The 27,818-nt window shown below is 39.4% G+C and overlaps 1 protein-coding gene and 1 long non-coding RNA gene across 2 annotated transcripts in view; one reads left to right on the plus strand and one right to left on the minus strand.

Annotated features, from left to right (window-relative positions):
* The window catches only part of gata5.L (GATA binding protein 5 L homeolog), a gene marked incomplete at its 5' end in the record, with an annotated part of 31,415 nt that extends 14,976 nt beyond the window's left edge, over window positions 1-16,439 (plus strand). The window contains 4 exon segments of the mRNA NM_001086362.1: window positions 13,634-13,759; window positions 14,089-14,176; window positions 14,354-14,478; window positions 15,607-16,439. Of these exon segments, the coding sequence (NP_001079831.1) occupies window positions 13,634-13,759; window positions 14,089-14,176; window positions 14,354-14,478; window positions 15,607-15,750 (483 nt within the window). The 3' untranslated portion in view covers window positions 15,751-16,439.
* Window positions 1-27,818, minus strand: part of LOC108700924 — a 147,332-nt gene that overhangs the window by 62,744 nt on the left and 56,770 nt on the right. The window lies entirely within an intron of this gene.

Here is a 27,818-nt window from a genome sequence, read left to right on the forward strand (position 1 = left end):
GTCTCTTAGATCCATTACTAATGGATATTAAAATATGTTTTATATATGTCTGTTGCGTTGGCCTTTGTGGCAGGACAGATTGATGGCAAGAGATCTCCTGTGGGGACTGCTCGTTGCTTTGTGTTCGGTGCCTGGGCTGCTAAATTGGCCGCCCCATTCAGGCACAGTCTGGGAACACAGTCTGAGAGACAGTTGCTTTAGATTAACACAAACTATGAAGCTTTCCGGAGAGGTGCGAGAGTGCCCTTTCCTACTTATCCCTGTGAAATGCGACGCTAAGGGCCTGTAAGTGCCGACTGTCTCGCTCTGAAAGGCTTGTGAGGTGCAATTGCTCTGCAGCTTGACCCCCCTAAATATCCACTTCTGCTAAACTCATTAGGAACAGAGCAGGGAAGGCGCATTTTAAGGGGAAGTTGAAGTTGTAGACGAGTATTTGTAGCAGTTTTGTCATTTATCTCTCATGTTTTTCTCTTTCTCTCTCTCTCTCATGCTGATTCTCAGTAACGTAGAGCAAGAGTAAGTATCCTCTCTTATACAATAGAAGCTACATATGAATGCTATAGGGCAGGGATCCCCAACCTTTTGAACCCGTGAGCAACATTCAGAAGTTAAAGGAGTTGGGGAGCAACACAAGCATGAAAAATGTTCTTGGGGGGCCAAATAAGTGCTGTGATTGGCCATTTGGTAGCCCCTATGTGGATCAGTGACGTAACTAGAGGGGGGCGGGCCCTGGCGGGGGACGCGCTGCCGGGCCCTCCGTACACCCGGAACCGCCGGGAATCGTGGCGCGTGAGCTGCCAGGGGGGCCCTGAGGGGGTGCGGGCCCTGGCCCAATCGAACCCCCTGCTCCCCCGGTAGTTACACCACTGATGTGGATTGTCAACCTACATTGAGACTCTGTTTGGCAGCAAACCTGGTTTTTATACAACTAAAACTTGCCTCCAATCCTGGAATTCAAAAATAAGCTCCTGCTTTCAGGCCACTGGGAGCAACATCCAAGGAATTGGGGAGCAACATGTTGCTCAAGAGCTACTGGTTGGGGATCACTGCTATAGGGTCAACTCAATAATATTCTGTATTTACTGCATGTTATGTAGTAAATTCCATCAAACAGTGAGGCCACAATTTATTCATGTTTAACAAGCCCCCGTATACCTTTAGGTTAGGGGCAGACGGGGAGATTAGTCGTCCAGCGACAAATCTTCTCTACTGCGGCGACAAATCTCCCAGAAGAGATACAAATTGCAAGAATACAAATTGCCTTATCCAGTAACTGCAGCGCTCTAATCATTATGATGATTATTTCATGTTATAATCTTATTGGCTCATTAGCTCATATAGACAAAAAATGGCAATGTTTTGGGCCTCACAGGGCCCTTTATCAATTATCAGAATACAAATCGCCAGCAGGATGGCATAAGAATCGCTTCAGATTTCCAAAGTCACCTGAAGTTTCCTCATCTGGCGACATTGGAAATCTGAAGACATTCATAATGTCTTCCCGCCAACGGTTTCTATTCTTGATGACGGGAAAGCATTTTGGGGAGATTAGTCGCGCGCATAGAGAATTTTTTTTCGCTGGGCGACTAATCTTCCAAGCTTGCCTGTGTCTCTGTAAAGATGTTGCCACTGCAAAGTAACATAATCCCAATACACAGTCTCCATCTGCTCATATGGAACAATGTTCCCAGATAACAAGTGGGAGATAAATTTACTGCTGCTTATCAGGGAGGGGTTCTGTAGAAATAGCCGGATTCCTGAGGTTTTGTATGTTGTGTACAGGGGTATGTCTAACCAAACCTGCGGCTGCCCAGAATCTTTAGGGAGTTACAACAGGCAACTGAGCACTGACAGTAATTTGAAAGTAATTTGGCTCCCGGATCTCTCTGTTCTTTTCTATGGGCAGTTACAATATACTTTCACAGACATTTCCATTCCCTGCTCTGTATAACATTCCGTTTAATTGTGGGTCTTGGTTGTTGCTGTAAATACATATGGTAAGTAGGCTCTCCAGCCTGCAACTGTAATGTCCATTACATGGCTTGTTCACCTTTAATTAACGTTTAGTATGATATAGAGAGTGGTATTCTGAGAATTTCCAATTGGTTTTTCATTTTTTATTATTTGTGGTTTCTGAGTTATTTAGCTTTTTATTCAGCAGCTCTCCAGGTTGCAATTTCAACAGTCTGGTTGCTAGGGTCCAAATGGCCCTAGCAACCCTGCATTGATCTGAATAAGAGACTGGAATATGTAAAGGAGAGACCTGAATAGAAAGATGAGTAATAAAAAGTAGCAATAAGAATTAATGTGTAGCCTCACAGAGCATGTTAGGCAGGTTAAAATAGAGATCAAAGGTTGAACTTGATGAATGTGTGTCTTTTTTTCAACTTAACTTACTTACTATGTCTTACTTACTATATGGGTTCAGTGACCCCCATTTAAAAGCTGGAAAAAAGTCGGATGAAGAAGGCAAATAATCCAAAAACCATAACAAAGAAAAGATGAAAGCCAACTTAAAAATTGCTTAGAATTGGCCATTCTATAACATACTAAGGTGGTTATTTATCAAAGTCCAAATTTATCTCAATATTTTCTGCCACAAACTCCAAATCAGATTTTCAAATTTTTTTCAGATTTTTCCTCTGATTTTCGAATTTTTGTTGCACCCGAAAACTCAGATTTTTGCCAAAACACTTTGGGGTATTAAATGAAACCCAGCGCACATCAAAAAAATCATTGGGACTCCGACTCCCATTGACTTGTATGCAACCTCGACAGGTCTGTGATGCAGGATTTTCTGATTCGGACTTTTCCATCCTTGGGGTTTAATAAATTCCGAGAAATTGGTGATTTTTTAAAGTCCAATTTTATAAAAAAAAGAAATCACACATATTTTCGTGATTTTTGCATTCAGAGTTTAGTAAATATCCCCCTAAAAGTTTAGGTAAAGCACCCCTTTAAGTCTGTGTCCAACTGATTTCTAAACGTGTGCAGCGTCACAAGCTCAAAATGATCTATTCCCAAATATCTGGGCTGATTGGGTGGATTAGAAGATCTGAAGGCGAGATTGTGGGATACATATGAGTAGTGTCACAGTGTTGCTGCTGGTACTGCTATACTTTTGAATGCATTCAGCAGCCTGGGTAATTAGTCTAAGGGCTATTCCACACGGGGAGATAGCGACGCGTTTGCGGTCGCGGCGACCGGCGCAGGCGACAGTTTTGTATGGGCGCCTATGTAAAAACGCCTGTACTAACCACACGAGGCGATGCGCTTTTCAACAGTCGCCTGAAAATGCCTCGCCAGGCTTTTTTCAGGCGACTGTTGAAAAGCGCATCGCCTCGTGTGGTTAGCACAGGCGTTTTTACATAGGCGCCCATACAAAACTGTCGCCTGCGGCGACTGTCGCGGCGCTTTGTCGCCGCGACCGCAAACGCGTCGCTATCTCCCCGTGTGGACTAGCCCTAAAAGTCTAGTTATTATGTATGGACCCAGGCAGTTATTTCTGCTGCAGTTGTACAGTCCAAACATTTGCCTTACTGTAAGGGTTAATGAGTAAATATGCCGCTTGCAGGACCATTCCCGAATACAAAGCACAGATAGTGTAATACAGTTCTAATGGGAATACAAATGTGTTGTGTATAATAAGTGGCACTGAGTGCCGGCTCATTGGCTCACTATATACACACACTCCCTATTGTCGTTGTTACAGTGATCAGCAAACAGTCACACGGGGACAATAGAAAGAACTTAGATAACCCAGGTGGAAACTGGATCATGCTGTGAGGCGCTCGTAATTAACCCTTCCCAAAAGACAAGGGCCCCCGAAAGGGACAAAGCAACGTTGAACTTGGGACATTTGCATCTGCTGTGAACTGTAACCCCCAGTATCTTCAGCCAGCAGCCTACTTTTTGTTATATATATATATATATATATATATATATATATATATATATAACATATATATATATAATAATGCAGAACTAGTTTCATACCACCCGGAACAAAAAGGGTTAATATCATTCACGTGACGGCGCTGCTATCAGATCTCCCGGGAAGATAAAGGAAAATTGAGAAATAGCTGCTGCCCAGAGAGTAGTACCACAGATATGTGCCCAATCACACCCAGGGGCATATTTATCAAGGGTCGAATTGAAAAAACTTCAAAATTCGAATTCAAAAAGACCAACCGAAATTGAATCTAAGGTTTTTTTGGGTCCGTATTCGACCAAATTCAAATTGCTCGAATCTAAGGAACATCGTATTCGATCGAATTCGATGAGAAGTTTTTCCCAAAAAAACAAACATTGATTGACTGCAAATAGTTTTTAGGAGGTCCTTCATAGGCTAAAACAGCAATTTAGCAGGTTTAAGATGGCGAATGGTAGAAGTACATGATAAATTTCGATATTCGAATTTTCTATTTTTTTGCAAATTCGAATCAAATTTGGACTATTCGCTAGTCGAAGTACACAAAAAATAGCTCTAATTCCAATTTAATAAATTCGATAATTCACCTCGACCGTTGATAAATCTGCCCCCAATGTCCTGGGCTCTAGGATCCCAAATACTGAGACATTCCTATTTGTAATTTTACTGAATTAACCCGTTTGTGAACTGGACACTTTTATACTGACCAACAAGCTGCCAAGTCAGCAGCTAATATTGGTTCGTCTCTCACAAGGGCCCCGCGGGATATTGATCTGCATATCTCTAATTATGACCTGATTGTTTTCCCGAGGGCCAGACGATTGGATTAGCCCAATACAAATTATTTCAAGGTGGTCATTTCCATGAAAGATCAGTTCATGGCGACTGTCGACCTTATTCCTGACCAAATCTACAGGCAAGATCTATATCAAAGGGATACGGTCATGGGAAAAAACACATCAGTTAATAGTGCTGCTCCAGCAGAATTCTGCACTGAAATCCATTTCTCAAAAGAGCAGATTTTTTTATATTTCTTTTTTAAATCTAATATGGGGTTAGACATATTGTCAGTTTCCGAACTGCCCCAGTCATGTGACTTGTGCTCTGATAAACTTCAATCACTCTTTACTGCTGTACTGCAAGTTGGAGTGATATCATCCCCCAGCAGCCTAACAACAGAGCAATGGGAAGGTAACCAGATAGCAGCTCCCTAACACAAGATAACAGCTGCCTGGTAGATGTAAGAACAGCACTCAATAGTAAAATCCAGGTCCCACTGAGACACATTCAGTTACATTGAGTAGGAGAAACAACAGCCTGCCAGAAAGCAGTTCCATCCTAAAGTGCTGGCTCTTTCTGAAAGCACATGACCAGGCAAAATGACCTGAGATGCACCTACACACCAATATTACAACTAAATAAATACACTTGCTGGTTCAGGAATTAAATTTTATATTGTAGAGTGAATTATTTATTTGTGTAATTTAGAAATAAAAACTACATTATAAAAACCATGACCGAATCCCTTTAAGATTCCAACAGGGGATTCCTTTAAGAGGGTTCCCAGTTTGATCACATTTACTAAATGTTCGCTGGCAGTCAGAAGGGTGTCAGCTCATCAGACGTATATTGGGTTGCTGAGGATTAGGTTTTCTTTCATTAGGCAAAAATGTTATTTTCAACCCACAGGGGAGCAGTCGCACGACTGAATAAAAGGAAACCTCATAACTAATAACTTAGAATATGAAGAAGTCTGAGAGAGAAAAGAATAATACAGGATCAAAACATAATAATAATAATAATAAGATCAAAACATAAAGCCTACATAGATATACAATTTATTTTTATTTATTTATTTTTGTTACATTTATAGTTAATGCTAGATCTTACTCCTTAGAGAAGTATATGAAGATACAATGTATGTTGGAAAAAACACAATGAATAAAAAATAATGTCATTGTTAACGTCCCAATGTAAATTCTCTCGCTGGTTGTAACGTTGTTTGTGAATGTAATTGCTACTGAAACATCTGCAGCCTCCTGTGCTTCCTATACTGCGGCCTTCTGCTACATTATTTTACAAGTCAGACCAGGGAATAGAAATGAAGGAGAAGTGATTTCAGTAGTAATTGTATTTACAAATAAAAGTTGAATGAATTGCTGCAGCTGCCCCATATTCACACTGTGGATAGTGCATTGTGGCCCTGTCTTTTCTATTTACCAAACACTAACGAGGCAGAGAAAGTAACGAGGCCTTCATATTTGGGTGAATGTTCTTTAGAATTTTTTTCCTTCTTTTTTTTTTTTTAATGTAAATAAACAGCGCAGTTCAAAGTTAGAGAGAGCGGCTTTTTCCAGACAAGGTCACAATGTTGCCAGGGAGATCTGACCGGCCCCTTTCATTTAAAGTAAACTGAGAGGAAATTAGGAGTAAAATATCGTTCTTCTTCTTCTGTCCTTGACAAGCCCCGGGGCCCTGCCATCGTCCATCACTGACTCACAGGCAAATTTAGGAGTAAGGGAGGAACATTTTCAGAGACAATATTTTTGGAAGCGGCTAATGGAGAGGCTGCCTGTCTCTGATCCCTCGGCCACTTACACAGTATTTATTAACCCTTCTGCTTCAATGTGCCCAGTAACTCCCACAGACCCTACTTAGGAACATCACAGGCAGGAATGGGATTGGCCAGTCAACATCGATGGGCTCCTTTGTGGGGTAAATGCAGTACAAGGGTCATACATTGTGTTACAAGGGTATAGATAAAGCTTGCCATAGATTTTTAAAAGATCCGATCGTCATCACGATTATCTCGAAACGATTGTACGAATTGTCCATCAACTAAAAAGACCATTTGCCAGGAAAACAAAGGGGAGCTGCCTGCTTGGCCCTGCAAACATAGATAGATTGCACTGGGACCGACAAAGATTTTTTTAACCTGGCCAACAGATGTACAATCGTTCGAATCCCACTAAACGCACGATAATTTGAATGTTTGCTAAAATCGGTAATTCGGCAAGAAAAATCTTTGCGTCTATATGGGGAGCTTTATTGTGTGCCCAGAACATTCCTTCTCTTTATACATATGGGAAGGAGGTGCCATATTGTTTCCCTTAGACAGTACAGTATGAGGGTATAGCTTATTGTGTGCCCAGAACATTCCTTCTCTGTATATTTGTATTTATACATATGGGAAGGAGGTGCCATATTGTTTCCCTTAGACAGTACAATATGAGGGTATAGCTTATTGTGTGCCCAGAAGATTCCTTCTCTGTATATTTGTATTTATACATATGGGAAGGAGGTGCCATATTGTTTCCCTTAGACAATACAGTATGAGGGTATAGCTTATTGTGTGCCCAGAACATTCCTTCTCTGTATATTTGTATTTATACATATGGGAAGGAGGTGTCATATTGTTTCCCTTAGACAGTACAGTATGAGAGTATAGCTTATTGTGTGCCCAGAACATTCCTTCTCTGTATATTTGTATTTATACATATGGGAAGGAGGTGCCATATTGTTTCCCTTAGACAGTACAGTATGAGGGTATAGCTTATTGTGTGCCCAGAACATTCCTTCTCTGTATATTTGTATTTATACATATGGGAAGGAGGTGTCATATTGTTTCCCTTAGACAGTACAGTATGAGGGTATAGCTTATTGTGTGCCCAGAACATTCCTTCTCTGTATATTTGTATTTATACATATGGGAAGGAGGTGCCATATTGTTTCCCTTAGACAGTACAGTATGAGGGTATAGCTTATTGTGTGCCCAGAACATTCCTACTCTGTATATTTGTATTTATACATACTTTTATTGTCAAACATATGCTCTGATCCCTTTAGCTAATAACAAGATAACATAACATGTATGTGAGTGTATATATATATATATACATACTCTTTATTTATTGTGTTTTTGTGTATATTTTATATATACCATACTAATTAATTCCTCTTCTATAACTAGTATATAGTAACTATTACTGGGTGGGCTGAAGTCTCTGGCCATGACAGCATGGCATCTTTCTAAGTCTACCTAACAAATGAAATTCTAATAAAAACAAAACAAAACAAAAAAAAAACGCCACATAGTTTTAGAAGCCAATGGCAAAATTCATTCTAAATCTCACCCAAAGAACATTAGGGGGCAGATTTACTAAGCTCGAGTGAATGGTTCGAATGTCAAAAAGTAAGTCAGTTTTTGGGTACTTCGACGATCGAATAGACTATATTCGACTTCGATTTGAACGTTTCGAAGTAAAAGTCGCTAGACAATTCGACCATTCGATAATTGAAGTACTGTCTCTTTAAAAAAAACTTTTACCACATCACCAAGTTAAAGCTACTGAAGTGCAATGTTAGTCTATGGGGACCTTCCACAGCACTTTTCTTTTTAGTCGAATAGAAATCCTTCGACCGATCCATTAAAATCGTTCGATTCAAACGATTTAATTGTTCGAGCGAAACGATTTCTATTCGATCAAATACAGTAAAAAACCTTTGACCTAGATATTCGAAGTCGAAGGATTTCAATTCGAGGGTCGAATTTCGATGTTTTTTTTAACATAGAAATTTGACCCTTAGTAAATCTGCCCCTAGATGTAATTAGGATATTGATATAATTAGGAATTTATGAATTTCACCTTTACTTCCACTGTACACTATTGTATATCAATAACAATTTAATCCTAAAAACAATATAAGCAGTATAAATACGCCTGTATATAGAACCTTATAGACAATGCACTGGCTGATTAATTTCAGATTAAATGCAATCAAATCATTTATCCCTTGACCCAGATCAATATCTTACTGGATTAATTGCAATTTCACATGAGATATTAGAATATTGCAAAATGTTTTATTTAAAAAAAAAAACAAAACAAGATAAACTTTTGGCAGTAATTTAAATGATTCTTTATAATTAGACCACATTAAACAGTTTCTATATTACAACACAAGTCGTGATCATTTTAACAGCCCCATATACATTTGTTGATTGAAAAAAAATGGTGGGATTTATTGTTAAATCTTGAAAACTATAAAAAAAAAGTTCCCAAAAATATTTTCGAAATCTAAAATATATAAAAATATTTAGAAAATCCATTTTTTCAATTCATAAAAATATATTGTTGATATTAAAGATCTAAAGAATCACATTTTAATTTTCTTAACCGTGTTAAAATATTCAATAATAATTCAAATATCTATATTTTGAAAATCCAATATTTTTTTTTCAATTTATAGATATTTAAAACAAAGCTCATTCTTTTTTATTTTTTAAATCTTAAATACATATAAATATATATTTTTCACAAAATGTAAAAAAATCTGATTTATTCTTAAATATCTAATTAAAAAAAAAATAGATATATATTTCAAAACTGCACGTCGGTGTCCCATTGTTGTTTTCTTTTTGTTGTGAATAAAAATTGGTGCAGTGCCAACATGCAGTGAATATTTATGGGGATCTGAGAAGGTCACACTTGGGAGGATTATAGAGATAAAACGGCTAAAGTGATTACATTTATAATAATTATCTATGTAAATAAATACTTGTCAAGTTAAAAAAGATTTCCTGTGTTAAATTATAATATATATATATATATATATATATATATATATATATATATATATATATATATATATATTATAATTTAACACAGGAAATCTATATATGATTTCTTTGTTAAAAACAAACATATATATATATATATATATATATATATATATCTATATATATATATATATATATATATTATACACCTAGGGGCAGATTTATCAAAGGTCGAATTTCGTGCTATTTTTTGTGTACTTCGATTAGGGAATAGTTCAAATTCGATTCGAACAGAAAATTTGAATATCGAAATTTATCATGTACTGTCTCTTTAAAAATTCGACTTTGACCATTTGCCATCTAAAACTTGCTGAATCGCTGTTTTAGCCTATGGGGGACCTCCTAGAACCTATTTGGAGTCAATTGGTGGACTTTGAAAAATCTAAGGTTTTTTTCGGCCGAATACAGACCTATTAGTTCGAAAACTGACCTTTTTGGCCAAAAAAAACCTTCGACTTAATTTCGGTTGGTCTTTTTGAATTTGAATTTCGAAGTTTTTCAAATTCGACCCTTGATAAATATGCCCCTTAAGGTATCCTGTATGATTCTGTTCTAAATAATCACAAAACATCTGTTCAGGTATAGGACCTGTTATCCAGAATGCTTGTAGTTTGGATTATCATCCCTTAAATCTACTAGAAAACCATGTAAACATTAATTAAACCCAATCGGCTGGTTCTGCTTCCAATAAGGATTAATTATATCTTAGTTGGGATCAAGTACAAGTTACTGTTTTATTATTACAGAGAAAAGGGAAATTATTTTTAAAAATTCTGGACCTGGGGTCTTCCAGATAAGGGATCTTTCCATAATTTGGATCTTCATACTTTAAGTCTACTAGAAAATCATATAAACATTAAATAAACCCAATAGGCTGGTTTTGCTTCCAATAAGGATTAATTATATCTTAGTTGGGATCAAGTACAAGGTACTGTTTAATTATTACACAGAAAAGGGAAATCATTTTAAAAAATTTGGATTATTTGGATAAAATGGAGTCTATGGGAGACGGCCTTTCCGTAATTCGGAGCTTTCTGGATAACGGGTCCCATACCTGTATTTCAGTTTGCTAGCATATAAAAAGAGCACATTTTTCATCACACATTCACCCCAAAAGAAGAAAAACAAAGCTCAGTTAATAGTTTCTGGATCAGTTGTGTGTAGTTTGTAGGATGAATGGTTTGTACAAGTGTGTAGCCTGGGCCTGGCACACAATTCATTTGAAAAGGAGACATTTGAGGGAATTTTATCTCTGATTACTTGACCCTAATTAAATGCTCACCCCCATTCATCACCTGCCAGTGCAGCGCAATAAACACAGGGAAGGGGGAATTGTTCTTGCTGGTTATATTATTGCGCTTTGCTGCGGCCTGTCAGCTGGAGGGGCCTCGTCGCATTAGGGGGGAGCACTCGCACGTAGCTTCACACTTACTCAGCTCTTGCATCTAAATTGTTTCACTGCTCCGCATGTTAACACACATTGTCTGCCCTGTCAGTGGCTTTTACTCATGAAACGCTTTCAGCATTTGACTTAAATAAACATTTATCCCCTGTAACGCTGCACATTAGTGGAATACGGGACAATCGAATGCAATTTGAGGTTTTTTGGAGTTTCGGCTGCAGTGGGCGACCCCGACGAGTGAGGCTGATTATTAATATTCACCTGCACTTCTACATCGTTATAATGATAACAAATATAGGGGCAGATTTATCAAGGGTCGAATTTCGAATTGAAAAAAACTTCAAAATTTGTATTCAGAAAGACCAACTGAAATATTTTTTTTGTCGAATAGGTCCGTTTTCAATCAAATAGGTCCGTATTTCAGGTGAATTCAAATTGTACGAATCAAAGGAATATCGCATTCAATTCGATTGACTCCGAATAGGTTCTAGGAGGTCCCCCCATAGGCTAAAACAGCAATTCGGCAGGTTTTAGATAGCGAACGGTCAAAGTCGAATTTCGATATTCAAATTTTTTTTAATTTGAATCGAATTTGTGCTATTCCCTAGTCGAAATACACAAAAAATTGCTTGAAATTCTAATTTTTTTCATTCGAAAATTCACCTCGACCTTATATATAAATCTGCCCCATAGTGTTTAGTTTCATACATAATGTCTAATAACACTCTAGAAGCCCTGTAAATTCAGCAGGAAAGTGTGATTATATACACAGGTATGGGATCTGTTATCTGGAAACCCGTTATCCAGAAAGCTCCAAATTACGCAAAAGGCAATCTCTCATACACACAATTTTAGCCAAATAATCCAATTTTTTAAAAAATGATTCCCCTTTTCTGTGTAATAATAAAACAGTAGTTTGTACTTGATCCCAACTAAGATATAATTAATCCTTATTGGAAGCAAATAAACAAATTAAATAAACCCAAAAAATTGGGTTTATTTAATGTTTATATGATTTTCTAGTAGACTTAAGATACAAAGACTAAAATTATGGAAAGATCCTTATCTTATTAAGAAAACCCCCAGTATTCTGGATAACAGGTCCCATACCTGTCTATATAAATATATTATAATATTTTTTTTTAAATTAGTTTTTCTGCTTTTGAGGGCAGTTCATATATTATGGTCTAGAGGTCACAAGAAACTATTTTATCATGTACAGGATAGAAGTAAATACTGCAGTTTATAAAATCAAATGGTTTTATGGTTTTATTAAAGAGTCAATACAAATTGGAATAAGAAAATGTCATTCTAAGCAACTTTCCAATCAATATCAACTGCACATTTTGAGTGATTTTATATTTTTTGTATTTGAAATATTTTATTTGGTTTTCACAAGAAACCATAAAAATCAATATGATAACAAATAGTATGCAGAATAAGAAGATTAGAGTGATTTTATTTGTTTCAGTGTAATTGTGAGTAAAGTATAATATTACCTGCTGAAATCAGTATCGCTTTGCTATTCTCTGCACTGTTGGTTCTCACCACAAGTACCACTGAAACAGTGTTGCACTAATGTGAATCTCTTGCTGTGCAGGTTTATCCGACGCAGTAAATCCAAAAGTTTGTCCAATCACCTTTCACCAGTGTTTAGTGCTCTCTTCCCAGTTAGGCCACAGCAGCGGAGCAATGTTACAAAGGGGAAAGATTGTGAATTTAATGTGAATTTAGGGGGTCAGTGTTTCACACCTAGGGGGTTATTTATCAAAGTCCGAATTTGTCTCAATATTTTCTGCTACAAACTCCGATCAAATCTGCTCGGGTTTTTTACGCTTATTTATTATTACATTTTCCAGAAAATTTGCTTTGCAGGAAAAAAATCTGATTTTCACAAATTTTTCTGATTTTTTCATCCAATTTTCATGATTTTTTCGTAATTTTCACCCGAGAACTCTGAAAACTTCAATGTATTGCACGAAACCCAGCGCACAGAAAAACACCATTGGGACTTCTCCCATTGACTTGTATGCAACCTCGACAGGTCTGAGATACCGGATTTTCTGATTCTGAGTTTTTCATTCTCGGCGTTTAATAAATTCTGAAAAATTCAGATTTTTTTTGCATTTGGAGTTTAGTAAATAACCCCCCTAAAGTCCGAATTTATCTTATTGTTTTCTGAAAAATACCCTGACCAAATCTACACAGGTTTTTTTCCCCTTGTTGATCAATACATTTTCTCGTACATTTCTTGTGCAGGGAAAAAACCTGAAAAAAATCGAATTTTTCAGGTTTGAAAATTGAATTTTTCTGATTTTTGCCCTAAAACAACAAAATTTTCCTATTATTGCGCGAAACCCAGCGCAGATCAAGATATCTTTGGGACTTCTCCCATTGACTTATATACAACCTCGGCAGGTCTGAGATGCAGGATTTTCGGATTCTATACCTCGATATCCTCGGAAAAATTTTTTCACAAAAAATTTGGATTTTTGGAAAACAACGAACTTTTGGCTTTTTGGCATTGGGAGTTTAATAAATATCCCCCTTAGTGTAATAGTAGCAGTAAAAGTCTGAAGAATCTGTGAGATGCTGCACAGTAATTGGCGTAGAGAGAAAACTGTCAGCTCTTTTACTTCTGGCGTTCAGTTGTTAAGCCTTGTGTCTGTCTGTCCCACAGTCTTCCTCCCGGAGAGCTGGCCTTTGCTGTACAAACTGTCACACCAGCACCACAACCCTCTGGAGGCGCAACTCAGAAGGAGAGCCGGTGTGTAACGCGTGTGGATTGTACATGAAACTACACGGGGTAAGTGTCTGTCAGGCCCGGACTGGCAATCTGTGGGTTCTGGCAAATGCCAGAGGGGCTGCTATAAGGTCCCATAGAAAGTCAGTATTTAGTGGGCTGGTGGGGGCTGTTTGGGCCTCTGTGTACCTGAAATGCCAGGACCTATTTTAATTCTCAGTCCGGACCTGGTGTCTGTATATATATTATTATAATATATGTATATAAGCCAGGCTTATTGCTGCCCACCCACTGTTACTAAGAACCTGATTGGCTGCCTAAAGCCCAACACTATATATATAAGGTCACACTGTGTATGTTTCATGATCGTAATGGAAAGTGTTGCCCTTTAGGTTCCTCGTCCTCTGGCCATGAAGAAAGAAAGTATTCAGACCCGAAAAAGAAAGCCCAAAAATATCGGCAAAGGAAAGACTTCCACAGGTATTCACAGACCAAACACAAACTGTCATATAGGTATATGGCAACACCAAAACGTTGCTCTTTCACCAGCACAGATCTCTCTTCTCCTCTGCTTCTATCCTGACTGTCAGATACTTCTTCTAACAGACATTTTTATCAATGATTAAATATTGATTTGGCTCTGATTTTATTTCCAAGGCTCCTCAACATCGGCCAACAACTCCCCGTCTTCAGTTACAAATACCGACCCCACGCCTGTGTTAAAAACCGAACCCAACATCACATCCCACTATCCAGGGCAGGCTATCGTACCAGTCTCCCAGGTAAGTCACTGGATCAGAACTTTATACATTATGGGGGTTATTTACTAAAACTCAAATTTTTCTGGTCGGGCTTTTTTGCCAAAATTATACCCTGATGCTGCCAAAAGCCCAAAGCTCAAAAAAATCCAGCATCTCTCAACCCCATTGCGGTTGTGTATAAGTCTCAGTTTGAAGATATTTTAGTCTGCACTGGGTTTAGCCCAATAATAAAACAAAAAAATCAGGGTTCTCGGGCAATAAACCGGGTGAAAAGCCTGAAAAAAAATCAAATGATTCTTGTTATCGCTCGATTTTATCGAGTCTTTCTGCGATCTGATTTATTTGTAAGTTAGTGAGTAATTTGAATGATAAATAAGGCAAAATCGTAGATGGTCGCGCTCTGTTTAATAAAAAAATTTGATAAATTCGTATTTTAGTAAATAACCTCCCTGTGTGTCTGGGCAATAAGTGACGAGGATTGTGTGTGGCCATTCGGGGTGTTGTGTTTGTCTCTCGGAACAAATTCAGTGTTGCTGCTTAATACTTATACTTTATAATAGGGATGAACCGAACCGAAAACACTATTTTGGATTCAGCCGAACCACCAAATCCTTCGCAAAAGATTTGTCCGAATACCGAATCCTAATTTGTATATGCAAATTAGGGGTGGGAAGGGGAAACCATTTTTTACTTCCTTGTTTTGTGACAAAAAGTCATGCGATTTCCCTCCCTGTCCCTAATTTGCATATGCAAATTAGGATTCGTATTTGGTTTGGCCTGGGCACACGGATTCGGCTGAATCCGAATCCTGCTGAAAAATTCCAAATACCGAGCTGAAGGGGCGGAGATTGCAAGAAGGAGAACAAAAGTCAAGTTTCCAGGGGATTGGGGGGCGGGCCAAGGGGTCTTTTTAAGGGTATTACAAATTTACATTGCAAGTATATTTGTAATTCCGGCCCCGGCAGGTGTTTTACTGGCTAGGCCGATACAATACTGGCTGGGTGGCAACCCTACTAAGAGCCCACTCATTACACAACCAAAACTAGTTGCACCAGAAAACACGATGGTTCTGCTTATACTGTACAAGGTCCAAACACGTTTGTTTTCATTTACCCCATTGCTGATGGTCTCCTATATTTTTATTTGCAGGGCCAGAGTCAAACAGATGATCTGGTCAACGGGTCCCACGAGCTAAAATACATCCCCGAGGAATACACTTACAGTCCCAGCGCTCTCAGCCAGCAATCAGTCCCCCTACGCCAGGAATCATGGTGCGCTCTGGCACTTGCCTAAATCTCAACTCGACCAGAGCGCACGGCGGTGTTTTAGCTGCTCCTGGGAGAGAAGACTGGTGAGAGAAGACTGGGGAGAGAAGACTGGGGAGAGAAGACTGGGAGAGAAGACTGGGAGAGAAGACTGGGAGAGAAGACTGCTCAATGCCGTCACATGGACACAAGGTAAAATCAGCAGAGGAAATGGATCCGTTGCTGTAATTGTGAGCTGAGAAGCCGCTGAAAGACAATGACTTTCTCTCTCTCTTATTAAATAAGTGGGATCTCTTGGGTTTCTGACAATCCTTCACCTCACTGGGGAACAGAAGGGAGCACATTCTATAGAAACGTCCTTCTATCTTCCACTGAAGGCCCCAAGCTGACAATCAAACCAGGGACAGTGATTACAACAAACTCTTTCTTTTCAACAAAAACCAATCGGCTCCATCACCAAACGACAATCATGGAACTCGCTTTGTCTTTTCAGTGGAGCTGGACAAGCTGATAAAGACTCAAGCTGGTCACATACCAGTTTCAATACAGGACACACTTTCTTTTTGTTTCTTTTTTTGTCACCCGAAATTGCTTCGTTGGTCTGTGCATTTGAGAGAGACATATAACCGTTCCTCGTGACAACTTGTCTGTAACATGTTCCCCGTCTGACTACCTTTTTAGTGCAATTTGTTTCACATCTAATAAAGAGTGATCATTTGTCACCAACTATATTTTATTAAATTGTTATTACTATTCAAAATGTTTTTTTTATACTTACATGAGGGTTGAAGAATATTTCACTATAATCCATTTCTGTAGTGTCCCCTTAGCTCATAACAAGGTTATATTTAAAGAGAAATATTGGGGTAACAGTCACCCTGCTGTAGTTCCAGGGGTACCCAGGGCACAAATAAACACTCACCCCAAATCTCCCCCTAACTGACCTTCAGGCTGGGCCCCCTTAGCTCATAACAAGGTTACAGATATATAGAAACATTGGGGTAACAGTCACCCTGCTATAGTTCCAGGGGTACCCAGGGTACAAATAAGCACTCACCCCAAATCTCCCCCTAACTGACCTTCAGACTGGCCCCTTAGCTCATAACAAGGTTACAGATATATAGAAACATTGGGGTAACAGTCACCCTGCTATAGTTCCAGGGATACCCAGGACACAAATAAGCACTCACCCCAAATCTCCCCCTAACGGCCTTCAGGCTGGGCCCCCTTTAGCTCATAACAAGGTTACAGATATATAGAAACATTGGGGTAACAGTCACCCTGCTATAGTTCCAGGTGTACCCAGGGCACAAATAAGCACTCACCCCAAATCTCATCATCACTGGACCCACATTTTTTATGATCATCCTTTATTTATCGGGCTGCTATATTTCACAGCTCTTTCCAGAGATAATACATCATTCCCACGAATCACTGCACCAGTGGAGCTTACAATCTAAGGTCCTATCACAGTCACACACACTAGAGGCAGAACCATCAGGAGCTAATTAGCCAGATAGTAAAAGTTAGATTCCTTTTTTTTTTAAATAACCCATTACAAATGACACGATAAGGAATGGGTGTCAGATATCTTTGTGTGTCAGGGGAACAGGGATCCAGAGTTTTGGGGATTCATTGTACCCCATTTGTTTTTTATATACGGGGACATGACAGGCCAAGGGGCATTCCTCATGCTGATGGTTTTTTTTCTCTAAGTAAATAGCTTTTCTGGAATTCCACCAGCCTTTCCCAATACCTAGGATTTCTGGCTCTGGTATCCAGCAGTTAATAGATGGCTCACATAGTTATACGATTGCCTGGCCCAGCTCCAGGGACTGCCTGACTCTATCCCATTCCCATGTGTCTCTATCAACTCCCACCGGCACAGAACAATCGCACAAATAGATACGAGAAACCTGGGCTTCAGCACCGGCTACTGCAGAGTTGGACAGAATCAAGTTCTTGGAAGGAATAGATGGGAAGCGCAGCAAAAATAGAGCTATAAAATATCCAGCGCCACAACATGCGGATGACATATATTTGGGTGTAGTGCTGGATGAAGAGAGTTATGTTTAAAGAAGACGTATTATTACCAATAGAGAGAGAGAGAGAATAGAAAATATATGTTTATAATAAGTCACCAAGGAGTTCCCTGACCCATATAATATTAGAAGACTGAAGTGCCTTTATGGAGGTGACTTTTAATATCCTCATATTTTACATGATATCATATTATTCTTCATAATATACACAGTTCAATGAGTCATGTGACAGAACTGATGACATCACTGAGCACCGTTTGCTTATAAGGATATAGTTTACAGAATATTTAATTTCTCTTGTGTATTATTAAAGGGATACTGTCATGGGAAAACATGTTTTTTTCCCAAAATGCATCAGTTAATAGTGCTGCTCCAGCAGAATTCTGCACTGAAATCCATTTTTCAAAAGAACAGATTTTTTTATATTCAATTTTGAAATCTGACATGGGGCTAGACATATTGTCAGTTTCCCAACTGCCCCAAGTCATGTGACTTGTGCTCTGATAAACTTCAGTCATTCTTTACTGCTGTACTGCAAGTTGGAGTGATATCACCCCTCCCCCCCAGCAGCCAAACAACAGAACAATGGGAAGGTCACCAGATAACAGCTCCCTAACACAAGATAACAGCTGCCTGGTAGATCTAAAAACAATAGTAAAAGCCACGTCCCACTGAGACTGATTCAGTTACAAAGTAGGAGAAATAACAGCCTGCCAGAAAGTAGTTCAATCCTAAAGTGCGGGCACAAGTCACATGACTCATGCAGCTGGGAAACTGACAATATATCTAGCCCCATGTCAGATTCCAAAATTGAATATACAAAAATCTGTTTGCTCTTTTGAGAAATGGATTTCAGTGCAGAATTCTGCTGGAGCAGCACTATTAAGTGATGTGTTTTGAAAAAAAACGTTTTCCCATGACAGTATCCCTTTAATACTAAACGTTACTGTATCAGCCATAGGAATATTTAGGACAGCAAACAAAATCCTCTCCCTAATGTTTCTCCGACTGAGCTGAATGCTGGGTGTCCTGGAGTGTCTAGGGGATCAAAGAGTTGCAGAGAAAGTCCAGATGAAACAGAAACGCTCATCAGAGTATTCAGAGGCATTTGCCCAAACTCACCAGCATAATATCGATGAATTGGGGACTGACGCCAATTTATGTCTTCAATCCTATTAGGAGAGTTAATACACAATCACTACACATTTTGGCCTTCAGGCTTTGGCCATCAGCTAATGCTTTGGGTCCTTCTAACAGGGTCAGGCCCAATTTGGCATCCCCATCCCATATGGAGAAATACAGGTTTGGGTCTTGTTATCCAGAAAGCTTGCGACCTGTGGGTTTCCTGATAAGGGATCTTTCTGTAAATTTTGGATTTCCATACATTTAATATTACTACATTACATTTAACATGAAATAAACCCAATAGGCTTGTTTTACCTCGAAGGGCAGAGACACACAAGGAGATTCGGGGAGATTAGTCGCCCATCGACAAACCGTCTCAGATTCTAGCCGGCGGGAAAGCAGTTCAGGGATATTAGTTCGGGCGACTAATCTCTCTGAATCTCCACGTGTGTCTCTGCCCTAATAAAGATTAATGATATCTTAGTTGGGATCAAGTACAAGTTACTGTTTTATTATTACAGAGAAAAAGGAAATCAGGTTTAAAAATCTGAATTATTTGTTTAAAATGGAGTCTATGGCAGACGGCCTTCCCTTAATTTGGAGTTTTCTGGATAGCAGGCCTCTTGATAATGGATCCCATACATATACAGAGATGGAATGTTCTGGGCACACAATAAGCTATACCCCCATACTGTACTGTCTAAGGGAAACAATATGGCACCTCCTTCCCATATGTATAAATACAAATATACAGAGAAGGAATGTTCTGGGCACACAATAAACTATACCCCCATACTGTACTGTCTAAGGGAAACAATATGGCACCTCCTTCCCATATGTATAAATACAAATATACAGAGAAGGAATGTTCTGGGCACACAATAAGCTATACCCTCATATTGTACTGTCTAAGGGAAACAATATGGCACCTCCTTCCCATATGTATAAATACAAATATACAGAGAAGGAATGTTCTGGGCACACAATAAGCTATACCCTCATACTGTACTGTCTAAGGGAAACAATATGGCACCTCCTTCCCATATGTATAAATACAAATATACAGAGAAGGAATGTTCTGGGCACACAATAAGCTATACCCTCATACTGTACTGTCTAAGGGAAACAATATGGCACCTCCTTCCCATATGTATAAATACAAATATACAGAGAAGGAATGTTCTGGGCACACAATTACCTATACCCTCAGACTGTACTGTCTAAGGGAAACAATATGGCACCTCCTTCCCATATGTATAAATACAAATATACAGAGAAGGAATGTTCTGGGCACACAATTACCTATACCCTCATACTGTACTGTCTAAGGGAAACAATATGGCACCTCCTTCCCATATGTATAAATACAAATATACAGAGAAGGAATGTTCTGGGCACACAATTACCTATACCCTCATACTGTACTGTCTAAGGGAAACAATATGGCACCTCCTTCCCATATGTATAAATACAAATATACAGAGAAGGAATGTTCTGGGCACACAATAAACTATACCCTCATACTGTACTGTCTAAGGGAAACAATATGGCACCTCCTTCCCATATGTATAAATACAAATATACAGAGAAGGAATGTTCTGGGCACACAATAAGCTATAGCCTCATACTGTACTGTCTAAGGGAAACAATATGGCACCTCCTTCCCATATGTATAAATACAAATATACAGAGAAGGAATGTTCTGGGCACACAATAAGCTATACCCTCATACTGTACTGTCTAAGGGAAACAATATAAATACAACAATATAAATACAAATATACAGAGAAGGAATGTTCTGGGCCCATAATATTGAGAGATAGAAAAGCTGCTTTTACTATCATACACACAAAGTACAATATGAGAACTAAATGACATCACCACAAGAACCTTTCAAGGAAATTAGTCAAAGAAAAAAAAAAAAAAGTTTCCACCAGATACTCCAGCGCTCGGCCTCTAAACGGGGGGGTAACATTTTCTGAACAGTCACAATACTGAGTTGATTATTGCAGGAATATTGGGTAATGCCTTTTTTACCAGTGTACTGTATGTGTGTGTATATAATATATATATAATGCTCCCCTGTGGCTGAATACACATGCAAGTCCTTACTCTCACCATTCTCAGGTAGGAGCAGATAAAAGCCGGCTCCACACTTTCACTGAGATCTTCAAACGAGGCGGCTGCAGTTTCTTGTCCTTTTTTATTAACTGTGCAGGAAAGAAAACAAGCGGCCGGCTTTCTCAGCCTCCCATTGACCTCTGCTCTAGAGACATGGCTGCTTCTGCTCTCAGGGTGGAACACATAATGCTCAGAGAAAGGTAGCGAGAGCCAAGCGAAAGGATATAGGGGAGAATTTATACGGCCGCTCTCACTCAGGCAGATAAATCAAATTGAATTAAGGTTATGAGTCTGCACAAATGAATGGGTTTCTCTTTTCTCTGGTGGCTACTAGAGCTGGAGCTATAAAAGCCTTTCTGAAGGTCAGTGTTAATCTGCAGCCAATAACATGGGTTGGGTAGGCTCTTATGAAGCCCAGAATTAGGCCCAGTGCAAAGCAAGACGTCGGTGAAGGTGATCAGAGGGTGCTGGGAGTTGCAGATGGAGGCCTTCATTCTGTACATCCTTCATTTCAATCCGATGGATTCAACCGTTACATAAAAGTAAACATATTCGTCATTTTACTGATAATGTTTTAAGAGCCCCTTGTGGAATGTGGGGAAATGCTCTTTCTACTCTTAGGGGCAAATTGACTAACCTCCGAAATTGCGCCAGCGAAGGCTTCGCTGACATCGCAACACTTTGCCAGGTGTAGATTTGCCAGGACAACGCTAATTCACGAAAATCCGAAGTTGTGTCCAGGGTTTCCGAAGGCTTGCGAAGTTGCGCTAACGATAATACGATAAGCAGTTAAAATGCTAGTGTTGGCTAATTTGCATATGGCGTGCAGTTAAAGTTGAATGGTCGTATATGTTGCAGCAAATACATTACATTACACAAGTCCGTGAAACCTTAATAAAATAAAATAAAGTTGTTATATTGCCCTACACATGAGCCCAGTGTATAGTTTATGTGCCATATGTTAGGAAATGTAGGGGGGAAGCCGGTTATCCCAGAAAAAATTTACGCTCTTTTGCAGCCGATCACCCTGAAAAAGTCGCCAGTGTTTTTTCAACTTTTCAACTATTTTTTGAGGAACTCCTATCGACTTCGTCTGGTCTGAGGTGGTGAAGGCAAGTCTGGCGCAAGAGGCAACGTTCAGTAAAATCCACATCTTAGTGAATTTGTGTAGTTACGTCCATTCGCCAGTGAAAGAAGTTATGCCTGCGCCTGTTAGTAAATAGCTTAAGTTCCGAAATGACGTCACGCTGGCAAATTTTTGTAAATTTGCCCCTTAAGCTTCAAGCTCACGGGCAGATTTGGGGAGATTTAGTCGCCTGGCAACTAATCGACTCTTCTGCGGGTCGACAATCTCCCCGAACTGCCTGCCTGCTATAATGACAAAACACTGCATTCGCGGCACTTTGATTTCCGAAGTCGCCCAAAGTTTCTTCGTGAGGCAGGGGGAAAGCAGGAGATTGTCGCCCTGCAGAAGAAGCGATTAGTCAACAAGCAACTAAATCTCCCCAAATCTGCCCGTATACTTAAACCCTTACTCAAATGTGCTCACATTTTCAGCAGACTAGTGATACTCAACTTCGTTATTACAAACTTCCAACACAACACAATGTAATACACTTAGAGGTCGAATTTCGAATTTATGTGAATTTTGTGTTGAGATTTTTTTTTTACTATAATAAATTCGAATATACACACAACTCAAATGGGAGGTTATTTAAGAAAAACCTCGAAAGTCTAAAACTCAAAACCCGGCTTGAATCGAGTTTTTTTTCTCCGTTAAAACTCTAAGGTCGAAAAGGCTATTAAGATGTTCAAATGGGTCACTGGACAACTGGCATTCACTTCTACGTGAACTCGGCAGGTTTTAGGTGGATTTATGATAAATCTCTATTAAAACTAATTAATACAAATCTCCTCTTCTTCGGGCGACTAAGCTCCCAGAAAAGCCTTTCCGCCAGCTAGGATGGCACTCGGAGCTCTTCATTTTCCAAAGTGGTCCAAAGTTGCCTCACGAGGAAATTCTAGCTGGTGGGAAGGCTTTTCGGGGAGATTAGTCGCCCGAAGAAGAAGCCAGGAATCTTAGCGTGTCACCACACTAAATTGGTTGTTCACCTTTGAATTAACGTTTAGTGATATTCTGAGACAATTTGCCATTGGTTTTCATTTTAATTATTTGCGGTTTTTGAGTTATTTAGATTTTATTTCAGCAGCTCTCCAGTTTGCAATTTCAGCTATCTGGTTGCTAGGGTTCAAATTACCCTAACAACCATGCATTGATTTGAATAAGAGACTGGAATATGAATAGGAGAGGCCTGAATAGAAAGATGATTAATAAAAAGTAAAAAATAACAATACATGTGTAGCCTTACAGAGCATTTGTTTATAAAAGAAAAGAGTCAGAAGAGTCAGAAGAAAAAGTCAAATAATTCAAAAACTATAAAAAAGAAAAAACTAAAGGCAATTTAATTCGCCATTCTACAACATACTAAAAGTTAATTCAAAGATGAACCACCCCCTTAACTTTTAGTATGTTATAGAATGGGAAATTCTAAGCAACTTTTCAGTTAGTCTACATTTTTCTTTTTTATAATTATTTTTAATTATTTGCCTCTCGTTCCAGCTTTCAAATGAGGGTCACTGATCCCATCTGAAAAAAAAAAAAAACTCTATAAAGCTACAGCAATATTATTATTGCTTTTTTTGGATTATTTCTAATTGTCCAATCAATGCATGGTTGCTAGGGTAATTTGGACCCTGGCAACCAGATTACTGAAATTGCAAAGTGCAGAGCTGATGAATAAAAAGCTAAATAACTCAGAAATTACAAATAATAAAAAACAATTGGAAATTGTCTCAGAATATCCCTCTCTACATCATACTAAAAATTTCAAACAAGTGACACTCATGAAACTGTGTTGGATCTCATATTATTTGTACTTTAAGAGGGTCGGGGAAAGACTGGCTGCATAATGATCTCTCACTTATTCTCTAGTTTCATATTGTCCTTCTCTGCACAGCAAGCGCTAAACCTATTTAAATGCACGCCTCCCAACATTTGAAAAAGGGACAAAAAGATCTATATTCTGGGAAATGTTGTTGACCACGCCCATTGTATGGCCACACCCCCTAAATATCGCATACATTTTACAAAATTTGGCAGGTTTTGCAACATTTGATTTCTGGTGGTTTTAGGGTCAGGCTTTATGTGTTATTAAAGATTTGCTAATGATGGTGAATTGCCCTCCCAAGAGACTTGCTTATCGGTTACAATTGTTGCTTTGCTTATCTTAAATGGTTCAAAATGTATCTAAAAGCAGGTGCTGATTCTTCTGGGCTAGAGTCCTGCAGCGGGTCGGGTTACCTGCAAAAACCTGCAGTAGAAGTTCCGGGTGCGGGTATAGAGGCGGTTCTGCGGGTTTGTGGGACGCGGGTCGGGCCGCAGGTCTTCTCAATTGCAATTTGTACTATTTTTTTCTGATCACGTCTCCTTCCAATGATGGCACTTCCGGTTTACAATGACAGTACTTCCAGTTTCCCTCCTTTTTTTCGGATCACGCCTACTTCCGATGATGGTTTACAATGACAGCACTTCCTGATTCTTGATGGTCAGCGGGTCGCGGGTCCCGGTTGCGGATAAGATACTTGCGGGTCGGGTGTCCAAGCGGCTAAGAATGCGGGTTGCGGGTTACGGGTTCCAAAAAGTGGACCTGAGCAGGACTCTATTCTAGGCTCGCTGCCAAGAGCCTCTTATTTAATTACATTTCAGAAACTTTGTATCTTTTTCTGGCATCAGTGCAGCAGATCAAAGAGAAACTCTGGACATTTCGGTAAGAAAACCAGGACTGCGGGCTGAGCTGTCAAAATCAGGACTGTCCCACAAAAAAGTAGGGATGCACTGAATCCACTATTTTGGATTCGGCCGAACCCTCAAATTCTTTGCGAAAGATTCGGTAGAATACCGAACCAAATAAAATTACAATTTAGTATTCTGCATTTTTAAGCAGGATTCGGATTTGGCTGAATCCTTCTGCCCAGCTGAACGGAATCCTGTGTCTTTTATTGTTCCCCCATTTTCTCTGTCCTCGCAGCCTCTTTTCCGGAGCCAGATACTTTGCCATACACGGTGCATAGTCAGTATTTCAGGGAAGCTGGCTGTCTGTGCTGAGCCTATAGCAGGAGGAGGTTTCAGGCTGGAGAGGCGACGGGTTTCGCTGCCACAATCTTGCCGGCAGAGCGCGTCAGACATAGGGCGGCCAGGAGAGATAGTCAGGGAGAAGAAATCAACTGCTGCAGGATGGATGGTCGCCCTGTCGCCTTTTCTGAAGAGGAGCGGAAGTGGAGTTTCAGTAAGTTATTTTTTTAATAAAGGCTTTGCCATTTAAAAGTTTAATTTTGTGTTGGTGTTTATTTTTTGATGTATACTACCAATTTTTTTTTTTACATTTTTGATGTTACTGGTCCTTTAAGAATGCTGAATCCCAAACGGAGTCTCTACAAAAAAAGGCACAGCGGAGAGGTATTTAATTGCAATAAACGATGTCCCAGACATACAGCAGTGACAGAAGGAACATCAGCGGAGGTAAATTTCGGATATAATCCTGGATTCAAGGCGAGGGCCCGGAATCTCGGGCTGTTTTTACAGTTATGGCCTCCTGGAGTGTTTGTGCTACTGTGTGCGCTGGGCTTGTGGCCGTTTTATCTCTTCTTGTTTATAGATGTTGTTTTATGGAATCAGTTGCACACGCACAAAGGTCGCCTCTCACAGCAGATTTACTGCCTTTTCCTTTTATTTCATGGGAATATGTTATTTCATTTCATTGTGAGCACGGGAGCTCACCCCCTCTAATAATGTAAGAAATTATTATTTGTGTGCAAGTTTACGGCGCTGCGGCCCATAGAAACAAGCCAACGTTATCCTCAGTCAGCACAATTTCCTACCCGCTGTGGCCGAGCTTTAATCAAGAGCCATTACACACATTAGCCACTGCCCACATTATACTAAATTGTCATTTTATAAGAGTTACTTTTATGAAATAGCGGCTGACGCTGGGGTGCCAAGTCACAAACCTGTACGAGTTTGAAAGGACGGAAAATTACGACCTGTATAATAAGAAGTGAAAGCCTGAAGATCTCGGGGGACCATTACGTTAAGATTTTTGCAAGGGGTGTGTATTTTATTATAGAAATGACTTTTCTGCATTGCAGACCAAGTGCCAGAACATTCCTTGTTTAAAGGAGAAGGAAAGGTTAAAACTAAGTAAGCTTTATCAGAAAGGTCTATATAAATACACTATTAAACCCTCAAAGTAATGCTGCTCTGAGTCCTCTGTCAAAAGAAACACTGCATTTCTTTCCTTCTATTGTGTACACATGGGCTTCTGTATCAGACTTCCTGTTTTCAGCTTTAACCACAAGGGCTTGGGCTTGAGCATGCTCAGTTTGCTCCTCTCCCCCTCCCTGCTGTAATCTGAGCCCAGAGCTATAAGTGAGCAGGGAGAAACTCAGGCAGGAAGTGATGTCACACCAAGCTAATATGGCAGCTGCTATCCTAAACAAACAGAGCTTCTAGAGCTTTTTACTAAGGTATGGTAAATCATTCTGCAGAATAAATACAGTGTTATAGCTTGCACTATTGTGGCTAATCTATTGGCAATAAACTGCTTTGGTAGCTTTCTTTTTCTTTTAACTCATTTGCAGAGATCTCTGTGTATTGGGTCAAGGGCACAGCTCCCCCTGCAGTACAGGGGTGTAATTACAGAGGACCCAGACCCTGCAGATGCAGGGGGGCCCAGTAAAGCCCTAATTAAGGATCAATTTTAATATATCTTGGTAGAATAGGTCAACTTACCAATGTTTTGGGGCCCTAGACTGGATTTGCTGGGGGGGGGTCAGTAACACCAAGGGGCATATTTATCAAGGGTCAAATTTTGAATTGAAAAAACGTCGAAATTCAAATTCAAAAAGACCAACCGAAATTAAGTCAAAGTTTTTTTTGGTCGCATATGTCCATTTTTGATCTAATAGGTCCATATACGCTGAATTCAAATCAAAGGAATCAAAGAAATATCGCATTTGAAGGAATTAGATTCAAAGCTTTTCCCAAAAAAACCTTTGATTTTTCAAAGTCCACCAATTGACTCCAAATAGGTTCTAGGGGGTCCCCCATAAGCTAAAACAGCAATTCGGCAGATTTTAGATGGTGAATGGTCGAAGTTGAATTTTTAAAGAGACGGTACAGAATAAATTTTGATTCGAATTTTTTTCAAATTCGAATCGGCGCCCATTGACTGCACAGCACGTCAAATGTCGCTGGCGTCGGAATTGTCGCCGGCGTCAATTATGACACGCGCAAATTGACGCTGGCTTCAAAATTCACATTTCGCCCATCACTGCTGTCTGTTGAATATGCCCTCCCATTCATTGCCCAATGTGCCCACCTGTATAGAAACCACCCAGGGAACTACTTGCAAGTGACTGGTACTTATAAGAAAATTGTGCATGGAATTTATATGCATTACAGATATTCCTCCTGTCTCTAATTAAGAGCAAATAAAATGATTACATGTGTTCCGATACGATATCAAATGCTGACTTCCCAGTATAGACACAGTAGGGAACAGAGGCAAAAACCAAAGATCAAGCTTATCAGGTTTAATAAAATGTACAACAATTAAGACTTTATTTGTTACATGGCAATATGGTGAACAAAGGTGGATGATTAAAGGGGAAGGTGCAGGTATGGGATCTGTTATCCAGAATGCTCGGTACTTGGAGTTTTCCGTATAATGGATCTTTCTGTAATTTGGAT

This window comes from Xenopus laevis, chromosome 9_10L (genome assembly GCF_017654675.1).
Source record: "Xenopus laevis strain J_2021 chromosome 9_10L, Xenopus_laevis_v10.1, whole genome shotgun sequence".
NCBI classification, from domain to species: domain Eukaryota; kingdom Metazoa; phylum Chordata; class Amphibia; order Anura; family Pipidae; genus Xenopus; species Xenopus laevis.